Genomic DNA, 25,037 nt, shown 5'->3' on the forward strand with positions numbered 1-25,037 from the left:
AGCTGAAAGGGCGAGCATGTTTGACGCGGGCGCGAACCCGCCTGTTTCATGATGTTGAAATTTTTCTGTTTTGAGTTATTGTTAATGAAACCATGACCTTACTTAAATTTTAATTTTGGGGTTATTGTAATATTTAAATGTGATATCACTTAAATGTTTCAGTTTACAATTATTCGAAATATCTGATTTGGTTTTATAGAAGTTTATATGAATTTTATATGAATTTGTATTTGATATAAATTACCAGTTTATTACTTGTAAAACTTTTACTTAATTATTGTTGTGATATTTCAGTTAAACGTTCTTTGAATGTTTGAAATTGAGATTTTCTAATTTTATATTCTTAAAATAAATTCGAGGTGTTAGAAATCTGTTGCATTGTTTAACTGTATCAATAATCATATCCTATCTTAAGACTAAAAATGTTTCATTATTTTGTGACTTGTAAATTATCTGAGTCACTACATTGAACGTATTAGTTGAAACACTATTTATATTATTAATTTTTAAACTTAGCATAATTGAAGTTTTCTAATTTTATGCAGTGCGTTTCGCCTTTAAAACGTTAGACTAATGTAACTGAAATTTTTCATTATTCATTTCATAGTAATGGAAAGATTCAGTATGAAATCATTGGAAGTTTACAATTTAATTTTACTAAAATATTTTTCAGTTTAGAGCTGTTCGAATGTAGATGTTACCTTACAAAATAAACTTGAAAATAATTCTAATCTATTCTCTCAAAGCACAAAGTTCAAAAACATGATTTATGAGATTCTAGTCACTGTACGAAATTATCAGTATACATCTAGACTGATTTTCTTGTATTAAGTTAAACTCATAGTATTTGTTCATTGACAAACAATTGACTTTTGTACTGACGGTTAATAGTTTGCTAATTAAAAGTGTTATAGACTAATATAACGTAGATCCTAGTTATCACTTCAAATTACCTTGAATCTGAAATCCATCATTATCTGATTAAAAAACAATCTGAGAAAAGAACAAATGGACTGAATCGTTTATTGTTTGCTGTATTTGGAATGCATGGATAATACTTCATATTCAGTAATTATATTTGATGAATTTCAATAATATTACATATTCTTTATTACTTAATATTTTTATGTTTAAACAGCAGTCAATTTTTCCTCATTTAAAGTAATTTAATTGTATTTTATAAATCTACGTGATTTTCACACATTCGAAAGACATATTTAAAATTTTTCATTTCATTGTGATTTGATTCTATTTTCTAATTTTACGCGATTTCCACACATTCAGAAGTCATCTCTCAAAATGATTCATCTTTGATAATTTATTTGTATCTTGTCACTTCTGGAAGGTGAAGTTTTTAGGTGAAGAAATTCTACTTTCACACAGAATGATACTTCTCTCTAACTCACCAGTAATATTTAGTTTTACGCAAACAATTTACTTTGAAACAACAGAAACGTCATAAAGTAAAATCGTGAACAGAAAGTGTAAACGAAGCTCCTGTTGAAAACATTTTCTCAACTCTTTTGAGGATATATATCTTTCAAATTAAGATATCAAATATGAATGATTAATAGAAGCTTTATGTTGTGATTGTTGTCTTTTTCTGCAGTTTATCACACGTAAAGTTTTAAAATTACTCAAGTGTTTTAATAAACTATTAAGTTCCGCCAAATTGACAAAAACTTGCAGACAAAAACATTATTTAAATTGCAGTTGCTACATCTACTTTATTCATAAAGCTATATATATATATATATATATACACATCATGACACAACAATACAACATTCACGGAATTAATAATTCTTCAACAAAACAAGAACAAACACTTGTCTGTGAAACCTAACCCTAATCATTACCTAGAGCCAGGCTGGTTGCAAGGAGGGATTACAGCAAGCGAGGTTTACACGAAACCATTACGAGTTTTCCGAAGTTCGATAATTATTTCTACAAATCAACATGTGCGATATGAGCAGTTTTCAATAACCATAAAACACTAACATTTAGTTAATTTCATGTAACAGCGGTTCACATTCACATGGACAACATTAAAACACATGCAAGCTGTAGCATACCGTCTGGCTCAGAGCAGTTAAAAAAGCTCTCAGTTCAGACTTAACCTTCATAGCTGACCACCTATAGCAAGATGCTGACGTCCTACAATAAGTCTCACGTTTTACTTAAAACGCAGCAAGTTTAGAAATCTAACTAAACCAGACACGACACGAACATTATTAACATATTTTATATACAAATGTTCTCCAGACAGAAATTCCGAACTAGAATGAGGCCAATTACCATCGATAAAAAATTATATGTAGAATATTTTTTAGTTATTAGTCTCTAAGTATTTTCTAATATCGGGTTGTTGGAGGGTTAACAGGAAGTAACACAACCTCTAAATTTTAAAATTATATTTTTCTTTTAAACATTTAGACTCAGAATTTCCAGGCCACGTTTAAAATGGGGGTCCGTATTCGCGCCAGTCGAAGAGAAATTTTGAGATAAAGAATCGCATGTGGATCACTTTGCTGTTTTAAGGGCTTAACGAGACCATGTACTACCGCCTATTTTCGAAAGAGAAACAGGTGCGTATTTGGCAGCCTCAAAGAGGTCTCTGGCAGAAACAGCCCCAGGAGATAAATCACCCGCAGCCACAGGGGCATCGGCAAGAACGGGGGCAGCGACAGCACCAGGGGCATGTACAACAGAATAGCTGCTTACTGCACCAACTGGACCAGCAACAGAAACTGGGCCAGCGATAGCACCAGGGGCATGTGAAACGGCATAGCTACTCACTGTACCTACTGCACCAGCGACAGGAACTGGGCCAGCGATAGCACCAGGGGCATGTGAAACGGCATAGCTACTCACTGTACCTACTGCACCAGCGACAGGAACTGGGCCAGCGATAGCACCAGGGGCATGTGAAACGGCATAGCTACTTACTGTACCTACTGGACCAGCAACGGGGACGGGGGCAGCAACAGCACCAGGGACATGTGAAACGGCATAGCCTCCAACAGGACCTACTGGAGCGCCACCTGGCAAACCTATTATAGTGGTATCAGCAGGATTGTCGCCCGGACTAACCCCTTGTTCATTAGAATGGATGTTGGGTCTGAAGCCACCAGGACCAGCAGAATAGTCCACTACTCTCTTTCGTCCATCTCCGATCGTTAAGGAATAGCTACCAGTGATTTCACCACCCACGGTTCCACTTTCAGAACGAGAGCTGGTGCCATCACCACCTTCTGCTGTGTACATGAAAGAGAAGGGACTGGGCTGTAAAAAGGAAGAGAAACGAATATACATTATTTATTTTCTAGAACAAACACCTTTAGATTTAATACAATCATTTAGTCAATGGAAACTTGTAACAGTTAGAAACATAAGGCTTTTTATTAAATAAATCTTACAAGTGATAAAAACTCAGAGTTAGGAGTGGTTCTCATAACAGCATAACTTGATACTAAAGTTAAACCTAACATTTCATACTATAAAGTGATGACTAGAGTGACATATTTTATAATGACAAACGACCACAAACTAAATGTTTTATTTGTACAGCTTCTTTACGAGCGACCCTAACTTATACTTCTAAACTCACAATCAGTAACAGACTGAAGACATTCTAATTTGCTCCCCTGCCCAATAAGAAGTATGGAACAAAGTAACGTCAGCAGTATTGTATACTTTAGAAAAAAACACCTCAATATGAACTATAGTTTCTAAAGAAGAAATGGATTACACTAAAAGTTTCAAATTCATCAGTTTAAATCCTGAATAGATATAAACATAAAAAACCCTCAAGAATTTACACTCACTTCTGCAACGGGAGCAGGAGCAGCAGCTGGAGCAGCAGGAACCCCTGGTAAGGATAAGATAGAAACACTAGCTGGGTCATCACCGGGTTTTACCCCTGTTCGTTACTCTTGATTGTTGCAGTAAAGCCTAAATCTCCAGCTGAGTAGTCGACGAGTCTCTTCTGTCCACTTGGGTGTTCCACACTGTAGGAACCAGTCACTTTTCTTCCACCTTCTCCACTCTCGGACCTGGAACTGGATCCACCACCAGCTGGAGCGGTGTACATAAAGTCAAAGGGCCCTGAAAAAAAAACAAAAAAACCAACAGTTATTGTCAACGTGTTTCGTCATACATGGAATTTTTTTTTTTTTTCGCAAATGGTGTTTCATTTATCAATGGCACTGGGTACTTAAACAAATGTACTACGAAAATTAATTTCTAATCATAAATAGATACAGATTTGTGCTCAAAATGTTATGAAACCCTCAATTAACTTCTAATTTACTAAGTATATATTATAAACCAGGAATAATAGACTAACCCCTACAGGAGCACCAGCAGCAGGGACACCGGCAACAGGGGCAACAACAGCAGGGCCACCAGCAGGAATCATGGGAAGTCCTGCATAACCACTAATGTCTACATCAGCAGGGTTACTACCAGGTTCGACACCAGGTTCGTTACTATGAATTTTTGCTTTGAATCCACCAGTTCCAGCAGTGTAGTCCACCTTCCTGCGACGACCATCAGGGTCCTCCACGCTGTATGAACCCACCACGTTTCCGGAAATGTCTCCACTTTCTGATCTAGAGCTGGCTCCTCCTATTTCAGCAGCATTGTACATGAAGTTGAAAGGTTGGGCCTGTGTATAATATATCAATAATCTTTATTAAACAATGAACATACCTCTCCTAAGGATATCATAAAATATACACAGTTTATAATATATTTTTGTCCCAAACAGAGTAACAACACAAGTATAACGTAAACACCTGCTTGACCATGTTATTTACATTACATCTGGAAAGAAAATGAACATCTTACCTAATATACCTTTGAAAATTCCAAATATAAATCAAGAATGTTTTATCTACACAGACACCTCAGAAGAAAGTGTAATGTAAACGAATTTCAAGAATAGTGGTAGCAAACCGTTGAATACCAATCATCCATTCGAAGTTTTTTTCATTACAGCATTATTCAAGTACTGTTTTCAGAGGAAAGACAGTCGAACTATTCCAAATCGTTAGTATGGTAAACATTTATTACTAAAGCTCAAAATGTTTGATATTAAATCCTCGAATAATTTACTGGATGAAAAGTTATTTTTGTAACGTGCACTTACTGGTCCACCTCCTATGCCTGCACCAGCTGGGACACCAACAGGAGCACCAGCAGGGCCACCAGCAGGAATCATGGGAAGTCCTGCATAACCACTAATGTCTACATCAGCAGGGTTACTACCAGGTTCGACACCAGGTTCGTTACTGTGAATTTTTGCTTTGAATCCACCAGTTCCAGCAGTGTAGTCCACCTTCCTGCGACGACCATCAGGGTCTTCCACACTGTATGAACCCACCACGTTTCCGGAAATGTCTCCAGTTTCTGATCTGGAGCTGGCTCCTCCTATTTCAGCAGCATTGTACATGAAGTTGAAGGGTGTACGCTATAGAGTAAATACAAGTAAAAATAATTTAATCTTGTCACAATAACTTCAAGAAATGGTTTCACATATCCTAAAGATCGTGTTATATCTCTGTTGTATTTTGTAATACTAATATCATTACATTTGGGCCTGGCATGGCCTAGCGCGTAAGGCGTGCGACTCGTACCTGAGAGTCGCGGGTTCGCGCCCGCTTTGCGCCAAACATGCTCGCCCTCCTAGCCGTAGGGACGTATAATGTGACGGTCAATCCCACTATTCGTTGGTAAAAGAGAAGCCCAAGAGTTGGCGGTGGGTGGTGATGACTAGCTGCTTTCCCTCTAGTCTTACACTACTAAATTAGGGACGGCTCGGTGCAGTGGGCTAACAACCTACTCACTTAAATACCTGTTGAAGAATCCGCAAGCGATTGCGGCCCTATGTTCCTTGATGGAATCTAATGGTGATAACTAACTAACTAACTAATATCATTACATTAATACTTACTTGAAGGAAATCAATGAACACAGTGTATTCTTAAGCCTAATAAACACAATATTGGCAACTGATTCAATATTATTATTGTCATGATTTTTATAAGCATTTCATTAAATTTCATATCATGAGGAGTTTGTTTGTTTTTCAATTTCGCGCGAAGCTAAACGACGACAATCTTTGCTAGCCGTTCCTAATTTTGCAGTGTAAGACTGGAGAGAAGGCAGCTAGTCATGACGCCTCACCGCCAACTATTGGGCTACTCTTTACCAACAAACAGTGGGATTCACCGTCACATTATAACGCCCAACATCTGAGAAAGCGAGCATTTTTGATGCAACGGGGATTCGAACACGCGATCTTCAGATTATGAGTCGAACGCCTTAACCCACCTGGCCATACTGGACCATCATAAAGAGATTACGTCATTTCAGCATTTAGAAACGTTTCCCCTTTCTTGTACTTTGAGATGTAGCCATAGGATACCAAATGAATTTTATGGTAGTAGATATAATGTCTGCGGGAATGGATGAAATGGGAAACAGGTATACTGATAATCAACACCTATTGATGTTTATCTAAATATTAAAATCCAAATAAAATCAGGTTTTTATGAATACAAGTTAATTTATTTTTATTATTTACCGACAATATTGTTTTTTATCATTTCTTTATATACTTACTGCTCCTCCAGAAGGTTCGAAACCGCCACCTGCAGCAAGAGAAGGCTCAACAGCGCCACCTGCTAGTCCGAGAATAGAAACGTCGGCGGGATCTTCACCTGGAATCGTTCCTTGTTCGTTGGTGTAGACGGTGGCTTTAAATCCTGCACCTCCAGCGGTATAGTCGACCTTTCTTCGGCTTCCACCTTCATGGGTCACACTGTAAGAACCCACAACGGAACCGGAGGTATCACCACCTTCAGTACGACCATGTGACCCTCCTCCAGAAACAGCGGAGTACGTTAACGAATATGGGCTAGCCTGTAAAATTAATGAACTTATTATTGGTGAAATATAATATACTTCTCTCACTTGATATTTTATCTGGAACATTTCTTGAATAAATAATTTTTCTTTTACACAGAAATATAACAAATCACAAAGATCACAACCAGGACAATTCAACTTTCTTTTATATTCAATTTAAACATTTGTTTTGTAAACGAAATTTAGAAAATACTAAAGGAGGTAAATTAAAAGTGAATCTATTCTTTCTTATGGCCAACTGACGTAAATTATAAGTTTGTATGTTGTCTGAGAATATTATATTATTTAGCAAGTAAGAAAACAGTTATGTATTAAATCTACAAACTAAGAGTAAATTCCGCTTAACAACTGTAGTGAAAATATTCTACCTTCAAGACAGAGAGCGGTTGGGTGGTTTCAAAGAATAAACAAATAGGTCTACACTTTTATAGATTTTTATATTTGTTATTACTTTGTAACAACAGCCAAATCTTATCGTTCGTAACTACTCCAGTTCGTTTGTTAGAAAGCATGAAGAGATGAAAAAGTTAGAAAGCAATATTTCTCATTCATTTTGTAAAGCAAGCATATACTCACTAAGCCAAGAGAGGGCGCTGCAGGAGCAGCAGGTCCAGATGGCGCTGGTGCGCCCAGTCCTAGAGCTAAGATTTGTACGTCTGCAGGATTTTCTCCGGCTACGATTCCTTGTTCGTTGGATTTCACTGTTGCTGTAAAACCAGAAGTTCCAGCATTGTAGCTAACATGGCGCTGACGTCCGTCTGGGATGTTGAAACTGTACGATCCACTAACATCTCCAGTCGTTCCTTCAGATTCTGCCCTGGAACTGAACCCACCTTCCCCCTCAGCAGTGTATGCAAAGGAAAATGGACTAGGCTATTGAATAAAAAAAAGTTATTTGTACATGTTTGCTTTAAAAAGACATAAAAGGTAAAGATGTGTTGTTTTTTATTCTTACCTCTTCAACAGCTACGGGAGCCTCTGGGGCAGGAGCAGAAAGTGGAACACCCAAATGTCTGTGGTAAGAGTATGGCAAGAAGTTATAGTAGAGAGGATTGGCTACATAAGTTCCGAAACTGGCGCCAAGCGCCACCATAGAAAGAAACACAATAACCTGGAAAGAAAGTTTATTAAATTATTATTACACTTAAAAAACACGATAAAAATGACGTTCAATTTTATCTTATAAGACAATTTCATAGATGATTTTTGAACTACGTTTATAAATGTTCACTATCTAATCTATCGTACACTAGTCAGGGGTAAAGCTGGTACAATCTGTACTGTAGGGCTAGTAGATTTGGTATTATAGGGTTGGTAATGAATAAAATATTACAAACACGATTGAAATCGAATTAACAAATTGTTTCAGGGTTAGACGTTAAACACGAAGCTACGGGGTTACTACACCTTCCTTCTTTGATGTATTTATAGTGAAACTTTATTTTCTTAAAGTTTTTTATTGTAGGAGTATTACGCTATTCAAATTCCCCTAAAATAACAAAGAAACCTTGATTCTATATAAAGTTAGACAACCGATTATTCTTCATACTAAATACGTTCTAAGCAAATCAAAATGATGAACCTACTCTGAGAACCATGCTAAGGCTATTCTCAATCCGTGTATCTCCTCTGCACGGCTGATGTCTGTTGCTCTGAGCTCTGAACACCCTTATATATACCTGAACAAGGAAACATCATTAGGCTACGCGGAAGGACGACAAGGTCTTCTGCCTAAACAGATGATCTAGTTTCCGTTCGAGCGACCCTCTTTGAAACCTTGAATGTAGCACGTCTTGTTCCATCTGTATTGTGATACCTGTAAAGACATTTCTATTCGTTTGCTTCACTAGAGTTCATTTTTTTTCAACAATTGATAAAGTTTAAGGTGAATATTTGAATTATCTGTTTGTCTTCACGTCTCTTCTAAATTCTAGATCCCATTATTGTTGTTCGCCTTGCAGCAATTTGTTCTTCGTTTTATCAACTAACTGGTCGCATATTGAAAATATATTCTACATCAGAATGTTTAGAACACTGGACAACCGTCCAAGAAATTGGTGAACAAGTTAACGTTTGCTCGTAGAACTTTCGATTGCTCAATGTGATTTACCTATAACTTATTAAAGTGGCATAGATATTTACCTATAACTTATAACAGTAACTTAGATATTTCCCTATAGCTTATAAAAGTAGCTGATATATTTACGTATAACTTATAAAATTCAATTAGATGTTTACTATTAACTTATAAGACTGACTTAAATGTGAATTCATAACTTATACAAGTGATTCAGCTATTTACGTTTAACTCAGAAAAGCAATTTAACTATGTATAAATTAGAAAAGTGATTTAAGTATCTATGTATAGTTAAGAAACGTCACTTTAATATTTACGCATAGGTTTTATAGTGACTTAGATATTTACGTATTAGTGACTTCCTTTTTACAGTATTCTTCCTCTTTTGTTGTGGATTTTGTCCATTTCTATTAATAAAGTGTTCCAAAAAGAGAATGTCGTTTGGTTTTCTTTTTCAGAAGACTGCATTTCGAAATAGAATCCATATATCTGGATGTCTCTTAACTTAAGTGTTAAAACATATATTTGAAAAGCTACAAAATTATCACAAATTTTTAGTGTGCTAGAAACAACTTTGAATCTTTAATTTTGAGATTAAACATGTTTAACATTTCTGTTGCTTTTCTTAAAGAAATATAAATCGTCAAGTTAGAAGATGTATAGCTTAACCTTATATTTCTTACGTTTACACTTGATAATGTGTTAAGCCTATTTAAATAGGCAACTCTTCTGTTGAATCCAGTTGTATAACTAATCTTTGAAACAACATTCTTTATTGAAACATTTGTACATGTAAAAGTGTCTCCATCTCTACATCTTGGTATTTAATAAGTTATACTTAGATTTTATACATCTGAAATGTAAATCTTATTTCTTTTGATTAGTTAATAACTTAAGGTATTAAGCCTATTGTTATCGGCCTCCATAATATTATATCAACTGAAAATATAAATTGCTAGTTATATTAATAACAGATACTTCTGATATAAGTATTAAAATCTTTTGTGAATCACAGAACAAATAACAACGCTTTGATCTCTTTAGGTCATCATCAGGTTAAGAATGACACTTGAACAAGTAACCGTTATTGACGACATGTGGTGAGGACCACATTCCTACCGTTGTTATTTAATTTAATGTTCTTCAAATGGGTTTATCGTCATCAAATATTACAAATTACGAGTTTCTCAGTGCAGAGCTAACGTATTTTTTGTAATCAGTCTACTTGTGATCTAGGATTAGCCTAGTGATGCATTATTTCAAGGACTTTTGCTTTTTTTTGGTTTTGTGGTCGTTTCAAAGACCTTGTTTTTAGTCTCTGCCTCGGGACTTGTACGTGCAGTAGACAAATTGCATGCGAATACATAGTCATTTAGATTTTAGCTTCCAATCAGTAAATATATAATAAAATTCTCTAAGTTAAACACAAAGTTACACAAGGTTACTAGCCTTGTAGGTCTGCAGGTATGTCGTTGTGCCCCTGGTGGAAATTTAATAAAGAATTGTAATTGTTAGTTTTCAAGAATCGTGTTAACACTCCTACGAAAAGTGGGGCCTAATAGGCCCCAGAGCAACTTGAAAGGTTATTAATATTAGGCTAATAATTTTGTATTTAAATGAAATGAAATCAAAATCAAATCAAAGAAATGAAATTTCATTTAATGAAATGAAATCAAATGAAATGGCAATTTCATTTAAATGCAAATTTATTAGCCTAATATTAATAACCTTTCAAGTTGCTCTGGGGTCTATTAGGCCCCACTTTTCGTAGGAGTGTTAACTAGTTACCAGAAATATATGACATTTCGTTTCAATTTTTATTATTATCGATGTTTTTCCTTTAGGAACGTAAGTTTTGTTGTTGCTAATCAAAAACTTCTTATATAGTTTTATCTGTACTGTTTTTTCTATTTCTTTTGTCATATGGACAAATGCTTGATTTCTTCTAAACTGTCTCTAAAGTAGTGTTTGTAGTTTCTCAGTTTGTCTGTCAACAATTTATTGTTGAACATTTGGAAAACATTGAATGTCTTAGAAACTTAACATAATATAGCAGTTGTAGTTTTCAGAATGGCTACATATTTTCCTTGTTATGTAGTCACTGTAAGCTACCAAAGCCTATGTGGCCATTTCCTAATAAACATTTAATTAAGTCCTGGCAAGGATCAGTGGTTAGCATATTGAATGCATAATAAAAGATCCAAGGTTCGAAACGACGATTGCTATTGAACCCTTTTGAGCTGTGATGCTTCTGTAACTAGGCTAAGCATGTCCAGGTGTGTTAAAGCGTTCGACTCGTAATCTGATGGTCGCGGGTTCGAATTCCCGTCGCACCAAACATGCTCGCTCTTTCAGCCGTGAGTGCGTTATAACGTGACGGTCAATCCCAATATTCGTTGGTAAAAGAGTAGCCCAAGAGTTAGCGGTGTGTGGTGATGACTAGCTGCCTTTCCTCTAGTCTTACACTGCTAAACTAGGGACGGCTAGCGTAGATGGCCCTTGAGTAGCTTTGCGAGAAGTTCAAAACAACACAAAAAAGCTTCTGTAACTGTGGAATCTAGTCTAGACTATCGGTTCAGAAACACATGAAGACAGCTCGTGTTGCCTACAGCACTACAAAACTAGTGTTGGTTACATGTAATCTTTAGGTTAACGTTTAGTTATTTTGCCGCATAATACGACACTCAAATTAAAGATAAAAGAATAAAACAATGTAAAAGAAAAATATTCATATAACAAAAAAAATAGATTTTCCTTTCATACAAACGAATTTATTTGACAGGAAAGGCTGTCGTGACCTTGTGATTAGGTAGGTGGCTGACACACTATCTGCTGGTTGCGTGTACGAAGACCGTCACTAAATTAGTTTGGGACGTTATAATGTTCGGTTAGTCCCACTCTTATTTGGTAAAGAGTAACCCCGGCTGTTGACTGTATCTAAATTAACCAACCAAAGCCCTTTGCTACCTTGATCCATATCCAGTAACCAACAACCCTTAAAGTTTGTGAAGTGATAATCGACATATCAACCTAGATATATTGATATTATTGGAGTGTGTAATCGTCAGCTGAGTATGAAACCGTTTTGTTTATACTTTATTGTACAGTTATATGTGTTCATTTTACAGTCCATCCAAAGACATGACGTACATATCTTAACCTTCTCATTGCGATAAACGAAGACTTGTTATGTATTGTTTTATTACAATGTTTCTAGTCATTTGAAACTGTTCAGGAATTATAACTAGCACGTTAGTTTGTATGGTCTACAGTAATTACTGTACACTGAGTCCGAAAATGATATCCATTTTTTCCATCACGTACAGATGTTTCACAAAACGACATCGGATCACATTTTGTTGTGTTTAAACATTTACAACCTTTGACTATAGATTTCTCTAGACCAATCGCGACGTGAGAGTCTTATCGATCGTTCCAGAACCCAGACATAATAATAAAAATGTTCACTGTGGTAAACGAAATAGTAATTTGTCTAATTAAGAGGTTTCTCGTTTCGATTTATAAAAAAAAAAGAATTCTTACGTGTTTGACAAAAATCAATATTATTGTTGAAATCTATGAACAAACTGTTATTAAAAACAAAACAACTTTTATAAAGTTTAAATTGGCAAACCTTTTTAAACTATTTGATTTAAGACGTTGTCGGCTAGCTATAGGGTTTAATTAAACTAACCATTTGAAAAAAAATTGTTCGATAAAAAACAGCATCAGTTCGCTCTAGCTTTTTTAAACAATATGTTTGTTCTAAAACATTCTTTTATAACAATATAAATTTTTTAATCGTTTTCAACAATATAATTTTTAATAATGTGATGTTCTTGATCTGAAACATACGTTTTTAAACAAGAGATGTATTTTTTTGGATTATTGTGTGAATTATAAAAAAGTTTTCAATGACTTATTAACTTGAAATACCAAAGTCTTCCAATGATGTATATATATAAAGTTGTTTACTATGATATTTTCAGTTGTACTAAGAGCTTATGGCACAGGTGATAACACAGAACTTCCGATTCCGTGATCTCCTTCATTATTTATCATGTGTATCCTACAGTTTATTATCTACAGTTTTAATTTTAACGAAAGTGGTGAATGGCGGAGAGGTGATTCTCCAGCTACACAATTTATTAAGGTTTCTGAAGAGTGTAGACGTCAGTTTCTAGGAACACGTTAAGTCAAAGCAATGGTATTGCATAAAGAGTTTGATTTATGGTTGAATGGAACTGATGTTTCCAGTTTCATCCGTCATCATTTCCCAGTAAACAGTTCTTAGTTTCGATGAGTAAATGGTTAAACAACAAGAAAAATAAACATAACGATGTTGTAGGAGTACCGTAATGAACCACGTGTTTATTTTGAGGAAAGATGTCTTTGAAAGTTTGTTTTATTCGGTGACATTTGAAGGGAAATTAGCAGGTTTACAACAATAACAGAGGTTAGGATAAATCAAAATACGAGAAGTCTTCAAACAATTGATCAAAAGCCCCCTATTCTGGACCTGAAGTAAATCAGTTATTAAACTCAGTCAACTGATCAGAAACCCATCCTCATCCCGAATAAAAACACCTACTAGGACTGAACCAATTGACCAAAAGTCTCATCCTTGTCGTATGCCAAAAGTGTTACGATGGTCTGGGCAATAGAACTTTGTTACTGAACAAAACTCTAACAATCCAGGGAAATGTTACTGATGTTTCGCATTTCACAAATGTCAGAATTTGTCTATCGTCTCTAGATTTTAGTTATTGGACTATTTGAATGGTTTTCAGCACTGTGTGAAACACCATGCAATCAACTCAGTACAATAGGTTTATGCTGTGAAATTACGTTTACTTGGACAGTTTAATGGGTGCAATGCATATATTTTTATAAGTTAAAGCACTAAACGTTTGTATTGGTGTAATATTCCAAATATATTATTGGTATGTGTTAATTGCTTTTAATAGAATTGTAGTAAATTTCTCTATGTGTTTTTTTTTTCATTTCAATAGATTGACACTTGTTTTTCAGAGAAAGTTTTCACTTTTGCTCATCTCATACACGATGAGTTAATCATAGTTTGAGATGTTGTGACGTAGTTAGTTGATTTTCTTCATTCCCACGCTCATCCACTCCACCCGTAAATCACGTAACCTTCAAGTACTCAGTTTGTTAGAACGCTCCATAGTCCCTCAATTGAGCATAAAAGTGGCAGAGTCAGACGACTCTCTCTTTTTCTCAGTTGCCTCTCACTCACTCAGTTGGTCACTTCGCCCGTTCCACGTAAATCAAGGCAAATTTTGATATTCTTCTTCGCATAATATTTGTAAAATGTGAAGGTAGTCTACGAGCATAAATTGCTGACCAATAAAAACAGTGGATTCATATTTGTATTTCACATTTGACTTGACTCAGTGGCTCAATAAAAAACAAGAACAAAAATCACATATACGGTTCCCATGATATGAAGTGAGTCCGGAGATAATCTAACTAACTGTTATTGTTGTATAACTAATGTTTCTGAATATTCAACAAAACTACACAATACGTTAAATGTCCAAATACTCCATCTGCAATGAAAACAGTACCTAATAGATATGGTCTTCCAGTGCATCACCACCAGCATATTGGGAAACAGAAGAGTTATCCTGTGAAGAGACAATGAACCATTTTTATTTTCTTCATCTAGTAATGATATTACTGTAGCACCTCAAACTACCTCATCTGATCACACAAGAAAAACTAAATGTCTGGTTCGTGACTTGTCTCTATCCAAGCAACATGAGCTTTGTTTACAGCAGAGGAACTTAATATCAGGTCATCCTTTTAGTAATGTCAGATTTTAAGTTCAGAAAAAGAGAAATGATTTTAAACGCTTTTAATGTTATTTAATGAATAATGTGTTTCATTATTACTAAGTACTTCCTGCCAACGATTCGCGAGCTTCTGAATGTCGCTTCTATGAATGTGTGTTTGGAGGAAAAGAATGTAGAGAGGGTAGTTTTGACAATAATATCACTTAAAAATAAATTAAATTGAGCATTTAACAAAACACAGCTGACAAACACGTGTCTGACTAGAACTTCATACAAATGTTAAGAAACAATTTAACATAAATATTTATAATTCAGTAATAATAGAATCGACAGAAAAAAGCAGTATTCCAACACCACCCTTCAATAACTGTTTAGTGACTATTTCTCCTAACAAACCTTCTGGCAGGGCATTTGTTCACAGAGTAGGTTACGAGACTACACCTCAGGTGATCGTAAATTTATATAATTTCTGTTACATTAATAGTATCTGTACGTCACCGCTAAGGAAGCTAGCGTCAGTTTCATCATACACACATATATTTACTCGAAATACAAATTATTATATATATCAGGTCATCCCTTAAGTAATTTTAGGTTCAGAAAAAGAGAGGGGATTTCAAATGCTTTTAATGTTATTTAATCAATAATGTATGTTCCATTATTATTAATTACGTCCTGCCAACGATTCCTAAGTTTCTGAATGTCACTTCTTTACAATTCTTGGTGTTTGGAGAAAAAGAATGTAGAGAGGGTAGTTTAGACATCTTCATGTGTTCCAAGCTCTTTTACATCAAGGTAGTTTTGCAAACTTTGGAGTAGATAATAATCATATGGGGCAAGGTCTGGAGAATAAGGAGGATGTGGAAGTTTTTCCCAGTCTAGCTCTTCAATCTATACAGATGTGATCCTTGTTGTATGGAGCCGTGTATTATCCTGGTGTAACACAACACCTTTATGATTGATTAAATCAGGATTCTTTTCATTCAGTGCAACATTCAAGCGCTCTAACTGTTGACAACAGAAGTCTGATGTCATCATTACCTTGAGTGGCAGAAACGCAAAGTAGATCACACCAAACGCTTTACATGAGTTTCCTAGGGTGGAGGTCCATTTTGGGCTGTGCTTTAGTCACTTTAACTGCACTGAGCTATTTCTGCAGCACTTAACATTTTTATAAGATATCTATTTTTCATCTCCAGTCACTAACCTGTCCAAAAAAGGTGAGTTACTTTCAAATGTCCGCTCTTTCTCTAAGGTTGGCTTCTGTCAAATCATGGGTGACTCATTTTTCAAGTTTTGACACCTTTCCAAGCTGTTGCAGATGACGGTAAACTGTTGAATGGGTTGAATTAAGCTTTTGTGCTAGTTCTTCAACTACTACAGCACAATCGTCATCAAGTGCAGCCAGCAGCAAGTCATCATTAAACTCAACAGAACAACCTGAACGTGACACATCGCTTAAGCTGTAGTCACCTGATCTAAACTTCTGAAAGCACCTTCGACACTTTCTTTCATTCAGAGACTCCTCAACATAAACACTTGAATGTTTCTTGTATCTGCTGCACTACTGCCGTTTTTAAACTCATAAAACATTATATGCCTATTGTTCTCCTCAGACACATTCATCTTCATGAGGGTTTATTTGATTAATGATCTAAAAAAGTGTCACTACAGGACGCCATCTAATTTGTGTTTCTGTACTAATGTTGGTACACTAATGGAAGTATCAGGTACTGAACATCACTACCAAGAATGGATACTTTTATCAACTCATCTAAAATTATTCTGAAAACTGTACTTGTCTACAATGGGAACACTAAACCATAAATTCCTATTGCTCACACTGTGAACGTGAAAGAAACTTACCAAAGAATGCAGGTTATGTAATAATAAATGTAATTTGTAGTATATAAAGTTATTAAATAAAAAGTTGCTATTTTTACTATACATAAAAATATTTTGAAGAAATTTATCATAACTAAAAAACTGAAAGTGACCAATGATTTTCAAAATGATTTTTAAAGTCAAGACCTTCAAGTTACTCAGATACATTTGAGCTATTTTTGAAGTAGACAAAAGTGTTTTTGTTGTCCAGCGTTAACCAAATGCTCATCCTTGTCCTGAAAAAAATATATTTTAAAACTCAATCAACTGACCAATAGTACCATTCATGTCCTGAACAAATATATACAGTAAGACTCAACTAACTGACAAATAAAACCGTCCTTATTCTGATCAAAAACGTATATCAAAACTCAACCAACTGAAGAATAGTACCATCCTTGTCCTGAACAAAAACGTATATCAAAACTCAAACAACTGAAGAATAGTACCATCCTTATCCTGATCAAAAACGTATATCAAAACTCAAACAACTCTCTAATAATTCTGTCCTTTTTTTTAAAAAAAAAGCATATATTACACCTCAATCAGCTGACAAATAATTCCGTCCTTTTCCTGAACAAAACACATATTAAAATGTGAACCAATAACAAATGAAAATAAACTTTGTGATTAAAAAAACAACAGACATAAACGTCCACGTGATTGGAGGTAAAAACATGTTTCGTCTTTGTGTCATCAGTTAAGATATGTGTTCGTTTTAATCGTAGTTTATTCAAAGAAGGTTAATTTCAAATGTTCATTTAAAAGACTCATTTTCTGAAAAAGTGATAATATTTTAATAGATGTGTAAATGAAGGGTGTAATCTCTTAGCGTGTGATTATAATCTCTAACTGACACCAGTTTTGTGAAGGACATCGTTTCACCACGCGATCACGTAAAGTGATTGGATTTGGAAGGATGAAAGAACTGGAAAAATTCGAAACTTCCCGTTTCTCAAGGACGTATCGACGTGAAGTAAGCTAAGAGAAACGTTTCATGAGGAATATTAGAGCAAGGCGAGGCGGTGGGCAGGTTTAATGTTCGCATTGGCTACCGAATTGGTTTCTGATGTAATGTACGTCTATTTCTCTCTCATGAAGTATCTGATACCGAATTAATGGAATTTATCGTTAAATTCTGCGACGAACGCGTCCAGACGTTGGCTTAATGCGTGTATTACGACGTTCTATAGGAAAGTAGCGAATGCATGCCAGGTGTTCTGTTACTATACTAACCAGAATAATAATTTGTTTTACCTCAATGAGTACCACCCATTAAGGCCAATAGACATTATAAAGTACACCGAAGTGTTCCAGCATCTGGTAGTTAATAAACAAACTTTTCCAGCATACCTTTGTTGGTGAGCAAACAAATTGTCGAAACTAGTTGTCGAACTTGACCTATTTTAACGTCGGTTGGTTGATATTTTCACTGTAAACTTGTCCAGAAACGATAACCACAGATATATAATAAGAGCAGTAAAAGACAAGAAAATTTTTAAAAAGCGACTTTTACTAAACCTGTTAGCAAAGGGAACAATAGACGAACTTCACTGGACATATTAATCACATTGTAAGAGATCCGAGACAACAACACCTGTATGAGTCTTTATTAAATTAAAATACCAACTTTAATTTTTTTGGGGGTGGGGATTTTCAATATTTCAAAACTTATGCACATAATGTTTGGTATAAATAGTAAATGGTGTGTTACAGCGCGAGATGTCTAGCAGGTAACCAAAAGTCATTTTGTTCTAAAGCAAACAAACAAATAGAAGGTAGCATTCATAGACCCACCATCATGACCGATGATTGATTAATTATATTATAATTATAAAGTAACAACCTACGACGTCAATTGTACACCACATTGTTTTAATTATTTGATAACTTCAAATACCTAATCGTTGAAATATTTTTTAAAGTACAAACATTTCATTAATAAGTCAACAACTGTTGACAGTTCGTGAGAACAAACTAGAAATTCGAAGTCCTACGTTTTACACTAAATATAAAAGAAGATAATAAATAAATAAATGTTCAACTTCCATTCACATTATGTTAAATTAAATTAAATTTCAACCTGGTAATGAATATTTGTTTGAAGTTAAGCATAAAGCTACACAGTGGGCGATCTGTGCTCTGCCCACCATGGGTATCGAAACCCGGATTCTAGCGTTGTAAATCCTCAGATATACTGGGGGTGAGCGGTAATAAATAGTTAACTAAGTATACTTTCTAACGCCTCTACGTATATAGTTTACCATGTGTTGTTTCGTCTCCTGGGTACCCTAGCTATTACCTACAATATTTACTTTATCTTCTGGGCCCGGCATGGCCATGTGGTTAAGCCACTCGACTTGTAATCCAAGGGTTATGGGTTCGAATCCCCGTCACACCAAACATGCTCGCTCTTTCAGCCGTGGGGGCGTTATATGTGACGGTTCGTTGGTAAAAGAGTAGCCCAAGAGTTGGAAGTGGGTGGTGATGACTACCTACCTTCCCTCTTGTTAAATTAGGGACGGCTAGCACAGATAGCTCTCGTGTAGCTTTGCGCGAAGTTCAAAATAAAAAACAACAACATTATCTTCTGTATTAACAAACCTTAGTGAGAGAGTTGAACTTTAACTTTTTTAATTAATTTGTTAATGATTTTCTTAGAAGTTCACCGTTGTTATGGATAGGTATATTTGTCTGTTATTAAGATCAAAGCTACGTAATGGGCTATCTGTGTAGTGCCCGTTACGGATTTCGCCACACGGCTTTTAACGTTATAAGCCTCTAAACTCAGTACTGTGCCACTGGAGGACATATAAATCTTAGAAAATACAAATATGATATGTATTTTTGCTGCTTTCTGTTTTTTCATTTCTCGAGTTTCGTACACAATCACAAAAGAGCTATCTGCGATAGCGGTCCCTGATTGAGCAGTAATAAACCAGGGAGAAAGCCGTTAGTCAACAACGCTCACCGCCAACTTTTGTGTTATTCTTTTACCAGTGAAGTGTGGAACTTACTGTTACATTATGACGTTCTCACAGGCTGAAAAAGCCAACATTCTAGGTGAAGGGATTCGATCCCATGAGAGGCATGCGAGAACCTTTTTTAAGGATTCGATCCCATGAGAGGCATACCAGAATCTTTTTAGGGATTCGATCCCATGAGATGCATGCTATACCTTTTTTTTTTTTTTTTCTTGTAGCAGAAGTATGCCTAACAAAATTCAATTTATTCTTTGTTAAAGCGATGAACAATGTTAACAGGAGCTGCGTCATTTGACTTGGAATGGTGTCAAAAGTCTCGTGACGAGACAGCGACTTCAAGCGGTGTAATTATTCACTTTATTATCTTTCTGAAAACAAAATAACTGGGCAGAAACCATGTGTTTAGCACAACAGCAACAAATAAAAATATGTGTTACATTAAGAGAAAAATAACTAAAGAAACTGAGAGAAAAACTAATTTCGTTCACTCAATTTCTTTATTTAACAGAATCCTGACTTTATTATGTAGTTTTAATCAGCATGTTGAAATTTAAAAAAACCTACTCTAAAACAAGAAGTTTAATTAATATTGTTCAAAGGATCATAGAAAACTTTCGATTCATTGTTGTTCATCTCATGTTACGAACTGTTCATTTAGTATTATTAATTTTACCTTGTTATTGTCCATTTGGTGTTAGAAATATCTGTCTTATTGTTGTTCATCTCATGTTACGAATTGTTCATTTAGTGTTCGAGTTAGCTGACTTAAAACATTAATATTTTTCTTTTTATTGTTCTGTCAGAATCCATTAGCATGCGACGGTTCATTTAGACAGATACGCAGTGTTCTGATAGCTGTTCTTCTAACGGTACACCTAGAACTGGTTTCAGATTTTTCTAGTGGCTTATATGAGGCTGGCTGTATGAAATGGAATCCAAGGTTGTTCATAAGAAGACTTCGTGGGCATTGTTTCTTCTGGCATGTTGCCACGCCAACCGGAAGAGATATAAACCGAATAATGAGATGTTTAACAGAATATGTACATATTGGATCTATCGAGCGGTCTGACATACGCCCATTTTCCTGGTCTAAATTCTTTCAAACTGTCTGCTTTCTTAAGAAGGTCGTTTTTTTCACAGCAAACAAAAATTTACTAGAAACGTGTTATTGGAATCACCGAGGCCAAATAAAATACTAAACTTCTTTATAAAATGTGAAGAGTGTTTAGAAGCCCGTGCTGTGGAATGGCAAGAAACAATAAGACATGCCTTCTATTGGTTGAAATTTCGGACCTTATCTGTCTATCTATTTATGCTCCTATCTGTCGATCCACTGAATTACACATCCTTCATCATATATATGTGGAAATATAGAAAGCGAGCGAGAAGAACTCTGTACTTGTTTAGGGACATCACGTTTTACTGGGTTAACTCCAAGTCGCGTTTCTTTTTCTTTGGCGGCCCGGCATGGCCTAACGCGTAAGGCGTGCGACTCGTAATCCGAGGGTCGCGGGTATGGCGTTCTTGATTTTTTCCCTTTCAACAGTAGTTCAAAATCAGGGAATGTGACGAACAACCTGAACAATAAAAAGGAAAAAAAAATAATCCCCACCCCTACAACCTTTTACAGTAAAAGTGAAACCATTTAAACCTCCCGAATCTAAAATTCCAATATTTTCTACTTCACTAAATGGTTAAAATTACAAAAGTTATTTGACCATGTTTTGATGTATCATATTATCTTAGGGCGTGGTCCATCACTGAATCGTAAAATCTCGCGCACTCGTTGTCCTTGTGCGAACAAACACGAACTACTGCTATTCGATTACTCCGCCCAGATGAAATTCTTCTTTTTGTTCACTTAATCTCTAAAAACAGGCGACGAATAGATAAAGCCTCATATCTCAGTGGGACATCAAAATCATCAAATCACTAAGCCATCTAGCGACCGAGATATCTAAGCCTAAAAAAAGAAATGAAAAAAAAATAACTGTTTGTAATCATGAATCTCACGACCACGACAACGAAAGTTAACAGAATTAATACGCTTTAAGAATGTGATTTAAGTTAGTTAACTTGTTGCGCTTATGTAAACTATTTTTATTTGAGAGTTTTCTTTCGCTGATAAAATATGAATAAAATAAGCTATGAAGAGTGAAATGATTTGCATAATTTAAATACTTTTAGCTCACAAAGCTAGTTGAACAGAGGGCTCTCGTCCCTCGGTTAGGGAAGGCAGCTAGGGAGCAGTTCCCATCAACAGCATGCAACATCAACTTCTAGCCTACTCTCGTCTAACCAAATCGTTCAAAATACGATCTTAACTTAAATTCACAGTTAGGGCTCGCTAAAGTAGGGCCACACCCTATCCTCTCGATTTTAACGCAAACTGCATCAAGTCTGTTTTTTATCCTAGAGGTTTCTGATGCACAAACTTTACCTTTAAAATCACTTCTATCTGTTCTCCACTTCAACCTTTTTATGTATTTTGTACACAGTTGTTTACTCTGGAACTAATTTTAAATCAGCAACTCTGGGCATATTAAAAATAATTGATACAAAAACTACAAACAGATAAAACTTTCAAATGTCTAAGTTGTAAACGTATTGGTAATCGTTCATCGAGTTACGGAGTCGACCTCGAACCTCTTAGGATATAACAAGCCATGTTTATAACACTTAGAACTGGTTATAACAAGCCATGTTTATACCACTTAGAACTGGTTATAACAAGCTATGTTTATACCATTATAACTGAATATAACAAGCCATGTTTATACCACATAGGAATGATATAACAAACCATTTTATACCGCATAGGAATGATATACAAACCATGTTTATACCACTTAGAATGATATACAAACCATGTTTATACCACATAGGAATGATATAACAAACCATTTTATACCGCATAGGAATGATATAACAAACCATTTTATACCGCATAGGAATGATATACAAACCATGTTTATACCACTTAGAATGATGTAACAAACCATTTTAAAAATATTCAAAATATAATTTTAAAGCTTTTTTTCCACGATACGGACAGAATGACGTGGACGTATGCTTACACAAGGGGTTGAAGATGGTAAAAAACAGTTAGAAAAACAAAATAAAACGTATCTTTCTCTAACTTGCTTATCATCCTTTCTTTTTGTTGAAAATAAAAAAATAGGTCGAATTATCAGAGCAACCTTGAGATAAGGAACGCGTCTCGCCCGTCAGTTGGCGCTCGGAAGCGCAGAAATAGATCGTCGGTCAGACAGCGTCATGGGACTTTAAAATAACGGTTGACCTTGAAAAAGGCTTAAGTGTACCTGTTGGCACATTAAATTAAATGTGGTCTAACCTTTACGAAAAATACGGTAAGTTGGAATAACCGAGTTGGGAAAATATCTAGAGATAGAGTATATTTTAGGGTTAATCTGGTTGAGGAAGAACACAAGAACAATTCATTTGATTTTTAAGGAAAGTAAATTTCTTAAAACACGGAACAAGATAGGGAGGTTAAAGAGCTTATAGAATAAGGAGAGAAAAGAGGGTTTTGAATGAATGGGAAATGTCACAAGATTTAGATCCCCGGGGGCTCAGCTTTGATTCTACGTGGTAAACAGAGAACAAAGAGATTTGTGTAGTTTAAATAGAATGATTAAAATAAAAACGAAATGGAAGATTGTACAATTAGATACGAGTTGGTGGAGGAAAGTGGGGGTTAAAATGTTTACCGCAGTGCAAATAATGGTTAAAATGTTTATGGTGGTAAAAGTGAATTAAAATATTCACAGTTGTAAAATGAAGGTTAACAACGTTAATAGTGACAACAATGAAGGTTAAAATGGGTTGGTTAAAACATTTTCAACGGTAGAAGTTGGAATTTGGAAATTGCTATAGAGGAAAAAGAGTAGTTGAAAACGTTGTTAATGGAGAGAAAGTAATTAGAATACGTGTAATGGTGTAAGAAATGAAGATGATCATCTTGTTAGTGTAAAACGACAGTCAAAATGTTTGATGTAAATGAGTGAAAACAGAAATACAATTAAAAGGAAAGGAATTAGGGAGAAAGAAAGAAAGAACAAAAGATATTGAAAATCAAACTAAATCAGAGATTTTAAGAAAACGTGTTGAAGATTGTTACATCGAAGATCGTAATAGAAAATCGTTTTCTTAATAGTGAATGTCTGATATTTAAAGGTTGGTTTAACCCAAAGAAAGGATTGACTCAGCCCATTAGAGAGGTTGGTTTAACCCAAAGAAAGGATTGACTCAGCCCCTTAGAGAGGCTGGTTCAACTCACAGAAGAAATTATTTCATGCCATTGAAAAGACTGGTTCATCCCACAGACGAGGTTAGTTCAACCTACAGAAAAGGTAAGTACAGTCCATTAAAGATGTTGGTTAGGTCCACAAAAGAGGTAAATTCAACCCATTGTTTTCACTGTAACAGGCTTCTGAGGTATACTTCTTTGATGGTCACGACTATACGCTGTTGGTGCCACCTGACGTCACAATTTTCAGTGTAACAAGTGAAGGATGGGTAGGTCCGTCTTCAACTTAACTTGTTTGTTAATGATACTAGAAGACACGTACAGCTTTTTAGCTATGGATTTTAGTTGTTGTTGTGTGTTTTTTTTTTGCCACAGCCTTTAGTTTTTTGTTGACGTTTCTGTGGTCGTGGGTTTTTCCGCTTTCGAGTTAAACACTGAAAACTTATTTCTGCGTATTTTACCCTTACATCATTTAGTTATCTCGCTGCATAAATGTTTATGTTCCACACATGGCAGCTCCACCTTGCCAAATAGTTAGTAATTTGTCGTTATAAAATACACTTGGCTCTCTGTAAAAGTACTTGAAGTGCTATATAGAAAAGAAACAATCCACAAGAACACGCAATTGTTAGTTAATATTTAAAAGGAACAATAACTAAATATTTCATGTTGTCTGACGTAACAAGTATATTATGATACGCTATTTCATAACTGAATGTTAAAACCAGTTTCATTGTGTTTTAGTTTAAATCGCATCCACCAATCACAGCAGTTTATTTAATTATACGACGACGTTATCACCAACGCTTCAATTGTTATCAATTGTTTGGAAGTCCAGGTGATGGAAACGAAGTTGTTTATATAACACACGACAAGTTGAAGGTCTGAAAGTAAAGTTTTTTTCTCAATATCAATAGCACGTGGTTGTTCTGTCACAATCAACTTATTCATTGTTATTATTCAGTCGGCTACCTCGTAATTTATTTGTGATCTCGTTATGTGTTTCCAGAGAGAGCAGCGAATCAAGGAGCAGATGACGTCACTCATTGAGTCTTGTTTCATTTCACTGATTT

The 25,037-nt window shown here is 35.3% G+C and overlaps 2 protein-coding genes across 3 annotated transcripts; both read right to left on the reverse strand.

The window, feature by feature from the left end:
• Nucleotides 1-1,698: 1,698 nt before the first annotated feature.
• On the reverse strand, nucleotides 1,699-4,107 carry LOC143257234 (uncharacterized). Its single transcript, XM_076515648.1, has 2 exons — nucleotides 3,828-4,107; nucleotides 1,699-3,285 (listed from the first exon to the last, which is right to left on the reverse strand). The coding sequence occupies exon 2, from the start codon at nucleotides 3,265-3,267 to the stop codon at nucleotides 2,545-2,547; it is 723 nt and encodes a 240-aa protein (XP_076371763.1). The 5' UTR covers nucleotides 3,268-3,285; nucleotides 3,828-4,107; the 3' UTR covers nucleotides 1,699-2,544.
• A 181-nt stretch (nucleotides 4,108-4,288) lies between these two features.
• Nucleotides 4,289-8,646, reverse strand: LOC143257233 (uncharacterized). 2 transcript variants are annotated; one of them, XM_076515646.1, is made up of 6 exons: nucleotides 8,520-8,646; nucleotides 7,889-8,044; nucleotides 7,510-7,806; nucleotides 6,628-6,927; nucleotides 5,153-5,473; nucleotides 4,289-4,669 (listed from the first exon to the last, which is right to left on the reverse strand). In XM_076515646.1, the coding sequence occupies exons 1-6, from the start codon at nucleotides 8,529-8,531 to the stop codon at nucleotides 4,304-4,306; spliced, it is 1,452 nt and encodes a 483-aa protein (XP_076371761.1). In that variant the 5' UTR covers nucleotides 8,532-8,646; the 3' UTR covers nucleotides 4,289-4,303. The 2 variants fall into 2 exon arrangements, with proteins under 2 accessions (XP_076371761.1, XP_076371762.1); XM_076515647.1 differs by lacking the exon at nucleotides 6,628-6,927.
• Between the last annotated feature and the right edge of the window lie 16,391 nt (nucleotides 8,647-25,037).

The sequence above is a fragment of the Tachypleus tridentatus genome, chromosome 7 (genome assembly GCF_004210375.1).
Source record: "Tachypleus tridentatus isolate NWPU-2018 chromosome 7, ASM421037v1, whole genome shotgun sequence".
NCBI classification, from domain to species: Eukaryota; Metazoa; Arthropoda; class Merostomata; order Xiphosura; family Limulidae; genus Tachypleus; species Tachypleus tridentatus.

Excerpts from the sequence above, each read along its gene's own strand:
- LOC143257234 (XM_076515648.1), bottom strand. The coding sequence starts at position 3,267 with ATGTACACAGCAGAAGGTGGTGATGGCACCAGCTCTCGTTCTGAAAGT.
- LOC143257233 (XM_076515646.1), bottom strand. Across the intron at positions 6,928-7,509 it reads CAGCGCCCTCTCTTGGCTTA|GCTAGCCCATATTCGTTAAC; the intron begins GTGAGTATATGC and ends TTAATTTTACAG. Across the intron at positions 5,474-6,627 it reads TCGAACCTTCTGGAGGAGCA|CGTACACCCTTCAACTTCAT; the intron begins GTAAGTATATAA and ends TTTACTCTATAG.